At 38.7% G+C, this 14,180-nt stretch overlaps 2 protein-coding genes and 1 long non-coding RNA gene across 4 annotated transcripts; 1 reads left to right on the top strand and 2 right to left on the bottom strand.

Moving 5' to 3' along the window:
* Nucleotides 1-572: 572 nt before the first annotated feature.
* On the bottom strand, nt 573-4,470 carry gjb8 (gap junction protein beta 8). Its single transcript, XM_077728254.1, has 2 exons — nt 3,797-4,470; nt 573-2,105 (listed from the first exon to the last, which is right to left on the bottom strand). The coding sequence occupies exon 2, from the start codon at nt 2,097-2,099 to the stop codon at nt 1,287-1,289; it is 813 nt and encodes a 270-aa protein (XP_077584380.1). The 5' UTR covers nt 2,100-2,105; nt 3,797-4,470; the 3' UTR covers nt 573-1,286.
* Nucleotides 4,471-4,611: 141 nt separating this feature from the next.
* Nucleotides 4,612-14,142, bottom strand: cryl1 (crystallin, lambda 1). Of its 2 annotated transcripts, none has more exons than XM_077728252.1 (9): nt 14,025-14,142; nt 13,803-13,910; nt 12,853-12,979; nt 12,545-12,706; nt 12,213-12,308; nt 12,056-12,154; nt 6,945-7,053; nt 5,333-5,439; nt 4,612-5,252 (listed from the first exon to the last, which is right to left on the bottom strand). In XM_077728252.1, exons 1-9 carry the CDS (start codon nt 14,048-14,050, stop codon nt 5,148-5,150), a joined length of 939 nt encoding a protein of 312 aa, XP_077584378.1. In that variant the 5' UTR covers nt 14,051-14,142; the 3' UTR covers nt 4,612-5,147. The 2 variants fall into 2 exon arrangements, with proteins under 2 accessions (XP_077584378.1, XP_077584379.1); XM_077728253.1 differs by having other exon boundaries at nt 6,945-7,032.
* On the top strand, nt 5,363-10,470 carry LOC144204330 (uncharacterized). The gene is made up of 4 exons (XR_013327867.1): nt 5,363-5,497; nt 6,919-7,074; nt 9,096-9,381; nt 10,386-10,470. It is a non-coding gene; the product is annotated as an uncharacterized LOC144204330 (long non-coding RNA).
* Nucleotides 14,143-14,180: the final 38 nt, after the last annotated feature.

The raw sequence follows: 14,180 nt of genomic DNA, 5'->3' as shown, positions 1-14,180 counted from the left end.
TTGCTTCTTTAGGTAAAAATACTTTGAAAGGACTCAGCACCTTACACTTCAGAAGTACCTTTGAGGACCACCAGACGGCGCCATTGCACTGTCAGGACACCTTCAAGCTCCAAAATATCACAGGTGAGAAGTTTAGCTTTTTATGTTTAGTTCTTATATTGTTAATTTGTCTTCTTTACTGCTAGGATATACAGTTTTTTTAAATGTATTTTGTATTACCAAATCAGTGCCCTGGATAAAAGACACACTTTGTTGTGAATATACACACTTTTTCCCCTTTATTTTCAGTTTGCTAGCTAGCATCAAAAACATGGTAGGTCATTTGCTAACAATTTCTATAAAAAATGCAGAAAAAACTGATTTAAAGAGTCATTAGGCACAAAAAGTTAATAAAAAAACAATGTCAGTGTAGCGACTTGGTAAAACACTCAGCTGCGACAAAATACACATTCACATAACGTCACACTGGAATTAATAAATAAGAAACAATCGGCAAACGTCACATGGCTCTCACAAGGCACTTCCTTGAACCCCCCCCCCCCCCCATCAACCCCCACCAAGAAAATCCCACAAAGTCATTTTCAAGGAAATGAATTGAAATGTGGCAGGATCTCGACAAAGCAGGCGTTCAAATACTTATGATGTAAATCCAAAGACCCCAGAACACTTTTAGACTTGGTGGGTTAAAGTGTTGGGACATATTGCTTTGTTCTTGGACAAAAAGTGGACCGTAAACGCTTCACTGAGGAGCGCCATCCATGCACACTTTAAAAAAAAAAAAAATACATTTGGGAGCAAAAAGCATTAAATTACACTCATTAAATTAAAGTGTAATGTTTTAGTGCTAAAGCTACTTTCTATTTTTAAAAACATTTGATAGTAAAATTGTGCAAAAATAAAATTTTCGGCACAAATATTGCACTTTTGTTTAGAAAAAAAAATAGGGTTGCGTGTCAAGTCGTATTTGAAGGAAAATATGATTGATTTTTTTTGGGGTATTTTTTAATAAACCACGCAAAAAACAATTTAGGTTTCAGGCAACTTTATCATCACCTAAAATTTTGTTTTTTTCTGCAAAATCTATTTTCAAAGGCCTAAAACCAGGCCACTACCATTTTTGGGGGGGCCCTGATATTGATTCCGACACCCCAGATCTTCAAAAAAAAGGAACTTTTGAGGTGTTTACCCCAACACTTTTGCATCGTTGGCAACACCCTCGCATAAGAAATGATTTCCAGAAGACTGGTGTACAGGCCGTACGGGTTTCTAGAAGGGCGGACGTGCATTCAGCACACGGTCTTGCGACCGGACGAGTCCGAGGAGGGCACAGAGAGCAGCAGCTCGTTCTTCTTGTTCTGCAGGGCGGCGTTATCCCGCACGACGCTTTCGTTGCGGTTGTACGAGAGTCTCCGGTTGCGACGACGGCCGGCGCAGCGCATGAGCGCCTTGCCCACCAGGTAGCCCAGCTCGGCCACGTTGAGTACCATGCAAATGGCCGAGGAGGCCACCATGAAGATGGTGAAGATGGTCTTCTCGGTGGGGCGCGAGATGAAGCAGTCCACCTTGTTGGGACAGGGCCACTGCTCGCACTTGACCAAGCGGGGCATCTGGAAGCCGTCGTAGACAAAGTAGAGCGCGTACATGAAGCCGCCCTCGAAAATCAGCCGGAAGAAGAGGCTGCAGGTGTAGGTCCACCAAAGCGTGCCGGTGATGGGCAGCCGCCGCCTCTTCAGCGTCTCCAGGTCCAGGTCGCTGGGTTTTTCGGCGCCGTTGGACGCCAGCATGGTGCGTTTGTCGCCGCGCTTGCGGTAGGCCACGTGCATGGCGACCAGAAGGGCCGGTGTGGACACGAAGATGAGCTGCAGGCACCACAGGCGGATGTGGGAAACGGGGAAGAAGTGGTCGTAGCACACGTTCTTGCAGCCCGGCTGCTGGGTGTTGCAGGTGAAGTCGGACTGCTCGTCGCCCCACACGCTTTCGGCAGCCAGCACCAAGATGGTGATGCGGAAGATGAACAGCACCGATAGCCAGATTTTGCCCAGGCTGGTTGAGTGCTTGTTGACGCCACCCAGCTGGGCGTACAGTGCGCTCCAGGACATGATGACCTGAGGGGAAGAAAAAAAACATCCACGTTTAGCCCCATTTTCACTTTGCTACGGCAACCTAAAAAAAATGCATGCCACTTTCTAACGTGAAATTTTGTAGGCATGAGTAGATCAAAAAAGAAAAATAATTAAATGAGGTAAATACAATTAACGCCTCAAACCTAATACACTTTTTTTTTTATTCTGCTCTTTCAGTTTTGTGTTGAGGTGTCCAAACTACTGCATGTGGCCCCCTGAACTGGATTTATAAAAGGTAAAGCCACAAACCCAATGCACTGTTTCTTTAAAAAAGCACATTTAGACAGTTTTGTGTTAAAACAGAGGGACAAAATGCAAACCCTGCCTAGTTTCTAATTCACCCTTCAGTAAATTGGGAACATTTAGAGTATTGAGTGGTTAGCTCCTCAGCCTCACTGTTCTGAGTGGATGGTTCCTATATGAAACGATATTAGAAATTTTATTTATTTGCTATCCTTTGAAATTTCAACCTTAAATTGTAATCAGCCTGAAATGTTGTGGCCATGACCATCTTAAGTAGGTCCACAAAAAGTATCAAGCCAAAATTCTAAAAGTAGGAATAAAATTGGATTTTTTTTCCCTCTTCTAATGAGGAAGAAAAGACAAGAAAACACTAATTATCTTAATTTTTTATGAAAACACCAATCTAAATTGTTTTAATGTCACTGGGAATTGTTTATTAATATTGTAAGTGCTTTCAGTATGTTAAATTTGGCCCAAATATGTGAATATATTAAATTGTGCCTTTCCTTTTTAAAAAGGAACATTTGTTATTTTTTTTAAAATAAGACATTCTTATAATACTAATTTATACATGATTACATTTCCAATGCACTAAAACATGCATGTCCGTAGTGCATTTGCACAATGAAGCCACCCGATGGTGGTATCACATTATATAGTAATCAAGCTGGACAAATTACAAAATATAAGAATTCCAACTCCGCTTAATAAAACGGTCATTTTTTTTAATTTAGTGACCCTATGCTCGCTTTTAATGACGAGGACTGTTTAAAAACCAAAATATAGTGACTCAAAGCACAATATGGTTATCATTGAGTGATTTACTAGCAGGAAGTCAATTAGAAAAATTAACGAGTGTGACACAATCATGGAGGAAACGTAATATTTAAATATTTAAAATGATTTATTAACATTGTTTCCAGAAGCAGAAAACGTCCCAAATATCCAGCCTTCAAGGGTAAATTTAGAATATTTTGTTAACGTTAAGTTGAAAGAGTTTAAGGTTATTTTTCCATTTGAATGGCCTTTTTTTGTTTTGTTTTACACATATAGGTTGTAAACTATCAATGTGTTCTATTCTTTTACATTTTCAACTCATTTTAATTGAGATTTTTTGTCATACTGGTTTTGGATTGGATAACTTAATTCATCCCGTATTTGGGAAGTTTTTGATTGGAACAACAAAGCAAATTTAACTGAACAAAGAAAGTTTCAAAAACACCAAAGCAAAAAGTACAAAGCCACGTAAAAAGGAATGTATTAAGAAAGATTCAAATGTAACTTAAAAAAAAGATAAAAGAGCTGTAAAACAAATAAGTTTTAAATGTAAAGCACTTTGAATCACCTTGATTAGAATTGGAAAAAAAACATCGCAAAAGCTTCAATTATTATTTCTAAATGACAAAAATGTATTTAATGAGATGACTCACCTTAGTGTGGAAAATGCAATAAAGATAAATCCAATTTTTAAAAAAATAGAGAGAAAAATACACGGTCCTCCCCAACCAACGGTAATCCTTAGTTTAAGTGTTTAGATTTCCTTCTTTAAAAATGAAATATAAAAGCAAATGAGAGAGGAGCTGGCGAGATGAGCAACAAACCAAAGCAAAGACACCTTTTTGGGTTTCTAGTCATCAACTTACAAAAGAGGGTGTGGTCTCAACAAGCACAGACACACCCCTACACACACTTGTGTAAGCCCTTTCGTCGATCGCCAATGTACTATTGGTTGATCACCTGAGAGTAAGATTTGATCCAGTCTGTTTGTTTAATTTAGTTCTTACGTGACATTGCAACGTGCCCAGTATAATTCCCACACTTTTTTCTTAGGAACTTGCATGTTAAGTTTTTTTCTCACAATCATCAGGATCTTCTTATGCGATGCCAATAGCCTCATTTAGCATAAACCAGTTGTCACAGCTGCTCATTAAGAACATCATTTCATTTTTAACCCATCAAGAGGGTTCAAATCCAGGTTGGTCCACCATGCGTGTTCTTCTCAGGCCTGCGTGGGTTTTCTCTGGGTGTTGTGGTGTCCTCTCACATTCCAAAGACATGCATGGTAGGCTGATTTGACACTCTAAAATTGCCCCTAGGTATGAGTGTGAGCGGGAATGTTGTTTGTCTTCTCATGCCCTGCGATTGGCTGGCCACCAATTCAGGGTGTCCCCCGCCTCAGGCCTCAAGTCATCTGGCATAGACTCCAGCACCCCCCAGTTAACCAAACTATGTGTCAAAAACTATAGAGGTTTTAACTCATTATCTTTTATTATCTATTTCAGCCTTTATTCAAAAAGAGGAGGATATTATTATTAAAGTATAAAATGCCGAAACAAATACATTAACTGATTCAGTTTAGGTTTTAGAATTAAACATGTAACAATCTGCTTGGCAAAAGTACTACAAAAATATGGGCAATATTTACTGCTCATTAATTTTCTGCTAAGAGACTAAAATTCAAGATTTAAAGACCCATCACATGTTTGAATATAAGTGAACAGAACAGATGACACTCATGAAACAATTCTGTCCGATTTTTGACGTCAATTGTGACAGACACGCAATTTCCTAATCATTTTTTCTGACTGTCATAATTTAACCTCAGAAAAAGATTAACAAGCAGAACACCTCCCCCTGAAATCATTCCGGTTAGCTCACAGTTCCTAGGAAACCAATTAACTAACAATGACATGACTAAGTCTAAATGAGATATTACAATTTGTATGGTGGGAAAAAAAAATAAAAATATGCTATTCTGGTGGTAGGTTGCTGTAGCCACGTCTAGTTGTCTTTTTTGAGGCGGGAGAGGCCCATGAGGAGGTGGTCTCGCCGCTCCTGACGGGCCGACAGGTTTTGCTGGTCGTTGGGGATCAGCTCGTTCATCTCCTAAATTGGAAGAAAATCATGATTGACTGCAATGGTGATTGCCATTATGGCAGCTATTGTGCTATTGGTGCATAACATACGCTAACTACGCTCTTGGCATCTTCAGCAGAGAAGTCTGGGACCGGCCCGAAGGACCTCAAAACTCTTTGGAAGCCTTCACCATAACGTTTCAGGTAGTCTCCAAGACCTGTGGACCAGAGGAGGACTACAAATATGGCCGAACAAGGCCTAAAAGTACCATTGAGGTGAGAACGTCTATTGACAGATCAGATTTGCACTGATTTGTTTTTTCTTGGAGATTTGTTTGTCAAAAACTGCACTTATGGTTTTTTTCAATGGGTCAATTATTATTATTTTTCATACAATTATTTTGATTGTTGATGAATTTTTTAGAAATATTATTCATCCCCAAAATGTTCAAATCCTCATTTTTGAACCGCTTAACTGAAATGCTTCATTTTTTTTAATTAAGGAAAAAAGGGAGTCCTAATTATTGTGTTTTTGAATGGAAATGTTTAGTAGTAGTAGTAGTAACAAAGTAAAAAAATAACACTAATAATATTTGTTTTATATTTCTGTCAAATGAATCAACAACAATTTTCATGTTTGGACCTTGACTTAAAAAATCATTTTTAATTAACTTTTCCAGTGTGAAGATTGATGGGAAAAAAAACTACCTCTTTGACTCATATCCTTCCCATCACGGCCATTATTGATCGCTCTTTGTAATCATTTGCTCATGACAAAGGCGACGAGTATTTTGCTTGACGAATGATTGATTACACGCACCAATAAATATTCTAACCAGTAAAGTACAGGAAACTTTGCTGCTCGCAATTAGAGACAAACGTCTGACAATGATTGTTAACTTTACGCGTCTGGCCTTAAAACCTTTTGCAAATTGTCCTCGCGTTCTGGTTAAAAAGGAGGTGTGGCTTTCTGGGAGACTTTTTTTCGGTCCTATTTGAAGAGCTCTGCAAGTTTTTAGAGCGCCGCTTTGGACAGCGTGTGAGTTTTGGATGACCAGTGTGAGGGGGGTCGGCTATCAAAAGACGCCTTTGTTGAGCCCCCCCAAAGCGCGCTCGCTGTGACTGTGCGGCTTTCGCACCGCCAGTTGAGATTCTCCATCTACCTGACATTTGACTCTTAGCTTCGCATAGCATGTAATGTATGCAGCGACAAGGCACCTGAGATGCATGTTGAGTCGGCATTTATTTGGATTATTTCGCACTCGCCGTACAATTCATTAACACCACGGTGCCTGAATTTACATTTCATAAATATACATGAAATGAAATGGGGGAATACGTGAAGACATAATCATAATAGTTCTTTGTCGGAATTTGCAAAAATTCAAGAAAAACATCAAAAGAAACCTCAAACTAAAGAAAATACAGAACATTTTTGTTGAGGAAAATGAGTAATTAAGAAAATAAATTGAAAATGAAAAAGTCAATGTTATTTTTTGTACTACGAATCGGAATTTTTGACATATATTATATTGCTAAAAACATTTTAAATACATTTTCAATATTTACTTATACTTCAGATTTGTTCTTTAAAATATTTGTATTTTATTATTATTTGACCATATTTTTTGAAATGAGATTTTTTTTGGTCAACTTTAAGTGCAACCGCTAACAAAATTCCAATATGTTTTGTACAGGTGTACGTACTCCAAAGCAGTGTTACCTTCAGGTGCATTGAGGTGCATGGTTTCCATGGGCCCGATGAAAGCATAGCGCATTCCAAGTCCTTCCGACATCACCAAGTCAATATCCTGGACGGAAATAATGCCATCCTGAGGGTGCACAGAGGAGAGGTGAGTTTCAAAACATTCATGTGAATGATAAAATATGAGTTATCAAAGTAGCTGTCTTAAAAAGTTGGAAAAAAATATTTACCTTAATCTTACTGCAGAGGTCTCTAAAGCCTTTAAGCATCTATGTCATTGTGTAACGTTTAACATCTACACCTCTTGAAATTGTATGATGTCAAAAATATGTAGAAATAATAGGGGTCATCCTACTTTGCTGTTTTTCAATTATAGCGCCCATGTGTGGTCAACATTATCCTCGTAATTCGAGGGAATACTGTACTTCTGTACACATGATAGACATTCCTACCACAGTTTAATGTAGTTAAACTGGCTTTGGGGCTGTATTTAAAAAAAAAACAATCATTTTTACTTTAACTATTAATTTAAATTAGTTTGTCATTGGAAAATATCCAATCCATTTCAACTGGGAGCGTGCCAGGGAATTTACATTACTGCATCCGCTGCCCACCTTCCTGCTTCAAACGGATAAGATATATTTTGCGGTCCATGACAGCCAAAGTATGAAGGAGGAAGCAGAGTTGATTTTGTTAAGGAGTTCAGGTGATGCTGTGCTATCATTGGAAATCAAAGCTGGAAGCAAATCGGGTCGGCGGGGGGCTCGACAGGCCGCTCTTTGTTCAAGTTTGCCGTTCAACAACGACCCTGTTATCTTAGCTAAGTGGCCCAGGGGGCGGGGCTTTTTCCTCCACAATGATCGCCATCCGCTTTCTCAGCCACTCTGCTTTCCATTGCTGGCCTTGACTCAAGGACCCCTTCTCTTTGTGTTATTTGGGTGGCTGGGTGGGAGTCGGTGTTACCTAACATGGACCTCACTCTCGTAAAAACATCAAGTCTCACTATCAGCCACATTTCAGCTTTTAGTTTTGCTTTATTGCTGCTAAGTCCCCACCACAAAAAAAAATATTCCCATTTGACACTTTCGCAATGGACAAAAACTTCTGATTTATTGATTATCTCCATTTAACTCGAGCTAACTAGATCAGTAATGTCCAAACTATAGCCCGGTGGCCAGTTTTGATTGGCCAGCAGCAAATGATGAAACTATCATTGAAGATGGCCCACAAAAGAAGCTTAATTTCAGTCTACTGTCAGTTGCATTTCTCAACTTTGGCACTTGATAGAGTAAGTCACTTAAACAGTGCCTATCTGTTATATCCAATCTATGTAGGAAACTTATGTTCTCTCTTAAAAAAGAAAAAAATCCAATGTGGTAATGAGCTATTTGCCCTAAAATGTCTAGGAAGTGACCCAAAATTAACTAATTTCCAGCCATAGACAACAGTAGGGGTCCAATCTATTATAACTAGAAGACATGACTATGAATTATCATCTTTCAGTACCATTGACAGCGCTACACGTCCAACAATTAAGGTTTGTACAACTTAAAAAAAACTTTTTGGAAGAAGTTGATCAAGCAAGATGCGTATATACAATCAGCATGGGCCTACATTGCAATGACAGAAGCTGTATACCACATTCTCAAGGTTGCTTAACAATCCAGATGAACTCGTTGGTCCACCCTAACCAGAAATCACCAATAAGGCCCAAAAGATCACTCCATTCAGGAATGATTGGTATCTGTCGTATGTATATGTATGTTTGTAGTATATGTGTAAATATATAAAAAAAATATATCTATATATATGTATGTGTGTGTGTATATATATATATATATATATATATATATATATATATATATATATATATATATATATATATATATATATATATATATATATATATATATATATATATATATATATATATATATATATATATATATATATATCTATATACCTATTTGTTTATGTCTAAAATGTATTTCCCTGTGTATGTATTCTCACCCTCTTTCTACTGTGACAGTAAAATTTCCCAAATACGGGATAAATAAAATGATCTAATCTAGACAGGCCCTCAAATGTGTGACTTTTTCATTCCCACATTCTCTCTTTGTTTTTGTCAAAACGAGTTGTTTCACCACAACAATTTCATTCTGTTTTCAGATCATTTCAGGCACTTTGTGGCCACTTACGAGCAACGTTTGGCACTTTTAACAGCACGGTGGCGCTTTTAACAGTTGCCATGTAATGGAAGGCTCAGGGTAAAGTCCCCTAACAGGGAGCCTGAACTTCCACAGGCCCGTGCGAAGACACCCCTCGCCTGCTATCCTACACGGGAATTCCGCAATAACGTGCCGAAGAGACTGGATTGAAAGGAAACGTGCGCCGTGTGTGTTTTTGGAAAATTCCAGCCAGGAAAACAACAATATGACAGCCAACTTTAGGTCAGGTGAGATGGGCGGCATTCCTCCAAGTGTCTGCTTCAGTTCTTAGAATTGACATGGTGGTCTACGCCAGCCCTGGCTTGGTGTTGGTGAAATCGTAGTACAGTAATACCTCGTTTATCGCGGTTAATGGGTTCGACGTCCTGCCGCAGTTGGTGAGTAACCACAGGGACAGTTTTTATGCTGTCTAGTTAATATTAGTTGGACTAATATTAAAACCCTTTCTGTACTATTATTCCATTCCCATTGGTAGACTTGTGGCCAGTAAAAAATAATCTCCAATTGTGACTTGCCGTTTTTCCCCATTTCCTATTTGTATTATTATATTTTAGGTGATAAACTTTTCATTCATATATTTGGTGAATCCGTCGACGCTTGTAGATTGATAAACCACATCAATGTGAGCATCATTTTGTTTTACTTCCGTATTTTAGTGTTACCCCCTATCAACAATTGAATAATAATTCAACACGCCCTCGTTTGTTGGTCTGAACACGACCTTAGACTTAAAGAAGGACAAATAGTGGCTTTCACTTAATCAGATGACAATTGCAATTGCAATTTTGCATTTTGAAGCCTCGTCATGGAGCATTTGCTTAGAATTCCACCACATATTTTCAATTGGATATAGATGTAGACCATTAGCAACCCATGATATTGACCTTAAATGCATCTTTACACGGTTTTGCATTATCATCTTAAAGAGCGATCTCATCATCCCCACACATCCGTTCAACCCACGGCATTAACCATGCACCGCTTTTTTGTGTAGTTCCTCAAGATGGCTTTTGGTAACGCAGCACCAATCGAAACCGTCCTTAGGTCCCGATACCAATTCCGAGACCCGATACTGTATCAATACCAAGTTATTTGAAAAACAATTGATTTTTTAGTATAGTAAATTACTGCTTACTCAATCAAATTTTGAAAAGCAGCACAGAAACGTAAATTTTTGCTTAGCTTTTCTGTCCTGTAAAATCTCTAAAGTGTTCTTTTCATGCTTCCTTAGATATGAAAAGCCTGAAAAGTGCACTTGGATCATCAGTGAAGCAAAAGAAGAAACAAAACACTTGATAGAAAGAACCCACTTCAGGTAAACAAACAAAGCAAGAGCAAGATCTTAACTTTTGAGTTGAAGGCAGGTTAAAGATAAGGCTCGAAACTATATCAGTTGTATATCTAATCAAGTTGCTGGTTGTCATAAATTGAGTGTGACTTGAAAAATAGTACGCAAAATTCCCTAAGTGTTGTCAGGCACAAATGTCCGGACGAAGGGTCATCCGTGACAAACGCTTGTCTTGTGATAAGAACTTTGATTTCCGCTCCCTTACGGAACAATCTATTTGAAATCTTTTAATGCTTCTTTACCCTCGTCATCTGATAGTGGGAAACCAAAAAAAAAATCTGTGTGGAGGTGGGGTTGGTGCACGAACCACACCCAGCACGGCAAAAAAGTATAATAGCAATTATTTATTATTATTCTTATAACAACTTTTCTCCTCAACCAACCCCATATTCTTGAATACGTATTAAAGGTCAATTTTCTTCAAAACAAAGGTCAACATTTGAATGTCCGGAGGCTTTTATGGACTTTCCAGTTAGCGTGTCAATAGGGCAACCACCGGAGGGAAAAATGACTTTGCACTAAAACTGACCTAACAAGTACAAAGAAAACAAACTATGAAAACATGTTCTTTGGAACGGCAACTTTGAAAGCGGCTTCGAAACCTACAATTGAAAGTCCAAGTACTTAACAGGCTTCGGTGGAACGTCTTTAAAAGAAGGCCGCTGTCATCAGCTCCTTAATCTCAATTGGCCTCACTGTCAACACGCTTCTGACTTAGGCCGCGTTTAGATGACGACAATTTGAAGCAAAAAAAACGCGCCTTGCTCTTATATTAATTTTACGTTCACGTGATCGTTTTGCGATTGTTATGTAAAAGAATGCCTCAAGAATGAATATATGTTATTGTCATATACTATGTATATATTGTGGCTTATCGCCACCTATCGTTCCAGAGTATGGGAGTCAGACATTACCAAAACGTCATTTTTTGCACTGTTTGGCTAGAGGCTGAAGTGTTAAAATTTGCACACTGGAACCATTTTCTAATGTTTGTGTTTGCAGGCCTTTAAAACGGCATGTAAACGAAGAACGTTTTCTCATTTTCACCCGTTAGCGCTGGCGTGTGGAGTTTGGATATTCTCCCTGCAGTTGTGTGGGTTTTCTCCCGGTACTCAGTTTTTACCCCACATCCCAAAACATGTATTATAGGGTGGTAGTACACTCTAATTTGGCCCTAAGTATAAGTGTGAGCGTGAATAGTTGTCCTTCTTTATGTGCCCTGCGATTGGCTGGCCGCCAATTCAGGGTGTCCCTCATCCGAAGTCAGCTGGGATAGGCTCCAGCACCCCCTGTGACCATTGTGAGGATAAGTTGTTCAGAAAATGAATGGCTGAATTTTTAAAATTTAAATTATATTTATTTAATTGTAAAGATTTGTTTCATTTAAAAAAAGAGTAAATACCCTATATATCTTTAATCTTTTTTAAAATTTCATCATTTTGCAGGCCCCGCAGAGTGATCTCTTTGATACTCGTGACTAAACATGATGGCTAAAAAGCGACTCACTGGCGCCTGCGGGAGGAATAAACTCTAACTACAGAAGCATGACTGACCTGGACCAGCCTCCAAGACTCCGCAATGATGGCGGCCTGCACTCTATTGAGGGCGAAGCCGTCAATCTCTTTCCGAAGGCGAACAGGCACTTGACCCACCTGATTGCAAAGTGAGTGTATTCAATCTCAAATCTTGTTTTGACAAAGATTATTTTACCTTTGTCATCAGGGCGTGGGTTTTGTCCACGGTGGCCGTCATCGTGTCGGGGTGAGGTACCAGCTCCACCAGTTTAACGTAGTAGGGCGGATTGACCTTGACATATCGGACAATAAGGGGTGTTTATTGAAAAGAATGTTAACGCAACTCATCTCACTGCTTGGAATGTAATGTAGATTTGTAAAAAACGTTTTTATAGTTGAATATTCCAAAGTTGGAACGGTTTGATTTAAAGAATTGCGCGAGCAGAAGAATGATGACAATGCTTAGACTACAATGTGTTATTGTTGTTGTTGTTTTTTTTTTCTTATGACAAAAAGGTGGTGACCAACCGGATGGGAGACGAGGCAGCGGCAACGATTTTGAACCAATGAGAAAACAGCGGTTGGCACCAAACAAGAGGTGGAGCTGCTCAAAATCACATCTCCGGATACCAGACGCTCCACGTCGTGGAAAAGGTTCTGCTTCACGTCTAATTTCTCAAAGACACACTCCTACAAAAAAAAAAAAAAGAAAAACAATCATGTGATGCCACTGGCTGCCATTGATGGTGATGAAAGTCCAATCTATTTTGTAGACATCCATCACTGTGAATGGCAGACGATAACATCACATTAGGCTACTAAACTATAGCAAATACCTGCACAAAAAATGCCCCCTGCAACGCTTGTTCCAGATTATCGTGACTGCTGAGCAAGGCAATCTGCTGTGTGGCATTCAACTGCCCTCTCAGCATTCCAACTTCCTGCAGCTCCATCATCTGCTTCCTGTACGTATACACACATACAGACACGCACTCTTTAAGTTAAAGTTTAACCAGCAATGTCATCACTAGCATACAAATGTTTGTTGTTTGTCGTCGTCCTCAAATTAACGTAATGTTAATGTTCCAATCCTGTTTTTCGTAAGCAAACTAGCCAAAGATTAGACTTAGAAAAAGTGGTTGGATGTAAAAATGTAGAGGAATCTTGTTGCTTTACTAGGTTACCTCTGTACATTTGGTAACAGATCTTTACTTAATGCTGATTACTTTGTCTGTGGTTTAAAAAAGAAATCTGAAATCTGCTGTCGTTCAGGTTTTATTAAAAAATTAACATGAATTTATAAGGTTTAAAACAACTATAATTCCAATCAAATAAAGTTAATTTTTCAGCATTAAAAATTCACTATCAACTGTGACCTTTAATATAAATAATAATAACAATAATAGTAATAATAACCATACTAGTAATAGAAAGTAATAATAACAATAATAGCAATAAAAAATATAATAATAGTAATAATAATAACTGTAATTATAACAATAATAATAATCACAGAACATAGTGCAAGCAGGTGTTGTGGGAAAAAAAGTTAAGAATGACTTCTCAGTAAATAAATATAAATATATCGTCATTACTGCATCGCCGGCTCTTCCAAAAAGAAAAGTTATTTGTAATAGTGAGTTGAGCAATCCATAACTTTTCCTGCACACTGTTTAGCGAACGGGCCTGACGCAATATGACAGACGCATGATGCACTCGTTCTCATTGGCTCAGTGTGGATCAGACACGTATATAATAGCATATATTTAAAGTTTGGACTACTCACTTGATCTCGTTGATGCAATTGGCCGCCTGTCCAGGTTTGTTGTCATAGATTTTCACCCTGTAGCCTCCACTGACGAACACCATCGCCCACGAGCGACCTATTAGCCCACTGTAACACAAATACACAATATGTACAGAATTCGGCTACAATTCATGCACATACAAGTTGAGCTGATACTTATTGCGTTAACAATTGCGTCCCAGGAAAACATGTCTCGCTCACCTTCCAATAACGGTTATGATGTTCATGATTTTTGGAGAGAGAGCTTATTTGATGTGGCAAAAAAATGTGCAGAAGTTGTTGTCAAAACTCCCTCCGCCCCGTCACGCGATTGGCTTCTATGGCACAACCGAGGGCTCATAAAGCCCCTAATACACA

This window comes from Stigmatopora nigra, chromosome 11 (assembly GCF_051989575.1).
Source record: "Stigmatopora nigra isolate UIUO_SnigA chromosome 11, RoL_Snig_1.1, whole genome shotgun sequence".
In the NCBI taxonomy this organism is placed as follows: domain Eukaryota; kingdom Metazoa; phylum Chordata; class Actinopteri; order Syngnathiformes; family Syngnathidae; genus Stigmatopora; species Stigmatopora nigra.
This window is presented reverse-complemented; position numbering and strand designations above follow the sequence as displayed.